The sequence below is a fragment of the Penaeus monodon genome, chromosome 19 (assembly GCF_015228065.2).
Source record: "Penaeus monodon isolate SGIC_2016 chromosome 19, NSTDA_Pmon_1, whole genome shotgun sequence".
NCBI lineage: Eukaryota > Metazoa > Arthropoda > Malacostraca > Decapoda > Penaeidae > Penaeus > Penaeus monodon.
The window spans coordinates 4,662,445-4,665,147 of NC_051404.1; the positions used below are offsets into that span (position 1 = coordinate 4,662,445).

The 2,703-nt window shown below is 37.7% G+C and overlaps 1 protein-coding gene across 1 annotated transcript in view; it reads right to left on the reverse strand.

Annotated features, from left to right (window-relative positions):
• LOC119584996 (breast carcinoma-amplified sequence 3 homolog) overlaps positions 1 to 2,703 on the reverse strand; it is a gene marked incomplete in the record, with an annotated part of 31,901 nt that overhangs the window by 15,089 nt on the left and 14,109 nt on the right. The window contains 6 exon segments of the mRNA XM_037933606.1: positions 142 to 339; positions 681 to 766; positions 981 to 1,195; positions 1,547 to 1,686; positions 1,774 to 2,022; positions 2,250 to 2,375. Of these exon segments, the coding sequence (XP_037789534.1) occupies positions 142 to 339; positions 681 to 766; positions 981 to 1,195; positions 1,547 to 1,686; positions 1,774 to 2,022; positions 2,250 to 2,375 (1,014 nt within the window).

Below are 2,703 nucleotides of genomic sequence, written 5' to 3' on the forward strand. Positions count from 1 at the left end.
ATCCAACAGGTTAATGGATAAATGAATAGAGAGCCTAAACTCTAATGCTAATGATTCTACAATACACTGTACAGCCACACTAGACTTGAACATTGAATATCCCAGACAAGGATGTGATATGATTCAAAACTACACAATTACCTCAAGTTCAATAGGTGAATCTTCTGTTACTTTGTCCTGAGGTATTCCTGCTGCTGCATGAGGTTCGAGGTGGTATTCTAATAGGTTCCCATGGTAGGCCATGACAAAAAGCGAATCCATCGTTCTCCTCTGCTTTTCGCGTGGCACTGTAGGTGACCCAGCAAGCCAACCTCGAGGACTTCCAAATAATGATGCAACCTGAGTTTGGAAGTCATGATTTGATTGAAGCTAGTTTTCAGAAAAGAAGGAATCTTACTAGGTTAGGTAAACACAGTTTAAAAAAAAAATCTTTATATGTGAAATGTAGTTTTTTTTCCCTAACTTTTTTCATATCAGTGGCTGATATCATATGTCTGTTTGCCAATGATTATATAAAAACCAACATTTCTTGCCTCAATATTTTTTCTTATTTCAAGTGACTCTTTATGACAAAAGAACCAACAGAAACTTTTCTAAGTGTTTTCTAAAGAAAAAATCTTTTGACTGTGACAACTGTTGTTACATTTTTTTCAAACTACATTTGCAACCCCATTACAAACCTTGATAACATCATCACCACTGGGAGACCTTGGTGACTTGCTTGTTGGTGGACTGCGACTTGGTGAAGGCCCAGATGATATAGTACCTGAGAAATCAGTTTGAGATATACCCGAGTTGATCTAAACCAAAATTGTTATCCTTTATCGGTTACAATTTAGGCATATTAAATACTTGGTCTAATCATATGACAAGTGGTAAAGAAAAAGCATAATTCATTTACATAGAGCTGTATAGTAATGAATTCACAGTATGAATGTTATGCAATAGCATTTCCAAGCTCCTACATTATAAAAACTCACCAATCAGATTCTGCAGTAATGGTTGTCTAAGCTGTACAAGGGGTTTGATGGTATTTGGCGTTGGGTAAGGAGGACAGCGTGGGTTAGGATAGGCAAGGTTGGGACTGGGTTCAAACACAAATTTGGAAGTGCTTGGGGAGGCTGAGAGCACTGGCGAGTTACGCCCAGATGAGGGTGTGTCATCTAGGCCAGCACTTCGGTGGAATCTGCTCAGCCTGGGAGGATACAAACAACAATATATACCTAAATACACAAAAAATAATATATATGGCTTAGTACTTCCTATAACTATTTTTTTTTTTAATATGCAGTATGATATTGAATATACTATGAGATGTAATAAACAATTGCCTAATTTATCAATTCAATCAATATCCTCCCAATATGTACCATTTTACAAATTCTGTTTAATTTTGTTTGTGGATATATTTCTTGTGCTAATAAACATACTAATAACAAGGGCTGATATTTATGGTACTTTTCATAGAGAATGCTGGCCCATATACAGCCCTTCTAAGACTAATAAATAATGTGTAAATGTTCAGCAAGATTTCTCTTTGCCTCACCTGTTCACAACACAACTAGAGTTGTGTGTACGTACTCCAATGTTCCCTCCATAGGGGGTTATAGGGAACACATGAGTCGTTCCTCGGTGAGTGGATACAGCAACCCACCGTGAATCTAATGAGAACGATATGTCTATTACCTGAAAGAGAAGTTTGTATGCTTAGAAATCTAGTAAAATCTACAAAACTGAATTTATAAATTTGATAAAGACCTTCACTCAACAGACCTTAGCTGTTGTGTCTCCTCGATGGAGGGTATAAAGATGATGAATTGCTGACTGGGCAGAGGAGAGTGGATGGGGCTGAAGACGGAAGAGATGAAAGTTGTGGCCTTGCTTGTCAGCTGTAAGGAGCAGCATACCAGTTGGGTCGAAGCTCAGAGCCACTATAGGTGCACCATGATGGGCAGAGAAGTGGGCAACAATCCCAGTGGAAGTGCCACTGCTCAGCAGGCTGATCTCTCCTGAGCCCACTGTCTGCAGTAATCATATAAAGAGCATTATGTCAATAAAGTGTCAGAAAAAGAATAATTTCTATATCGGATAAATATATTCACCACTACAATTGAAGAAAAACAATATCATGGTGTATTTTGAAAAACAAAGGAAAAATTCCTCATCAATGATTTTCCTGAATATCACTATAATCACCAACAGATTCGCAGTTTAAAAAGCAGATAAAAATCAAGTACAGCGCTAACTACCTGTGTGTCAAGGATAGTGACAACCCCAGGTGTGGGCATGTTGGTAGGAGGAGACTGCTGGGTTGCAGTGGCACCCCTCTGGCCCATCAAGTTGGAGGCCACACTCTCACCCAGCTCCTTCAGGCCCTGTTGATGCAGACAAAACAAATATTACTCATTGGTATCAAGAAAATAAAGGATAGTGCAAGTTCTCCCACTGGCTGAGAGCAGACATAGCAAAACTTTAGAATCAACTCAGCTGTCTACTATGGTAGTTTCCCATCCAATGAAAAGGAATATAATCAAAATAATGTATAATATCCAACCAATTCTATCTTTAAGAGAAACTTTGTATGAACTTTAAAAGTATTTTTGTTGATAAATGGGACATTTCATGAATGTAATATCTTTATTATAAAGCTTATGCCAATGAAATTAAAAGTTCCTTTCAGAAACTGCATAAAAACATTATATA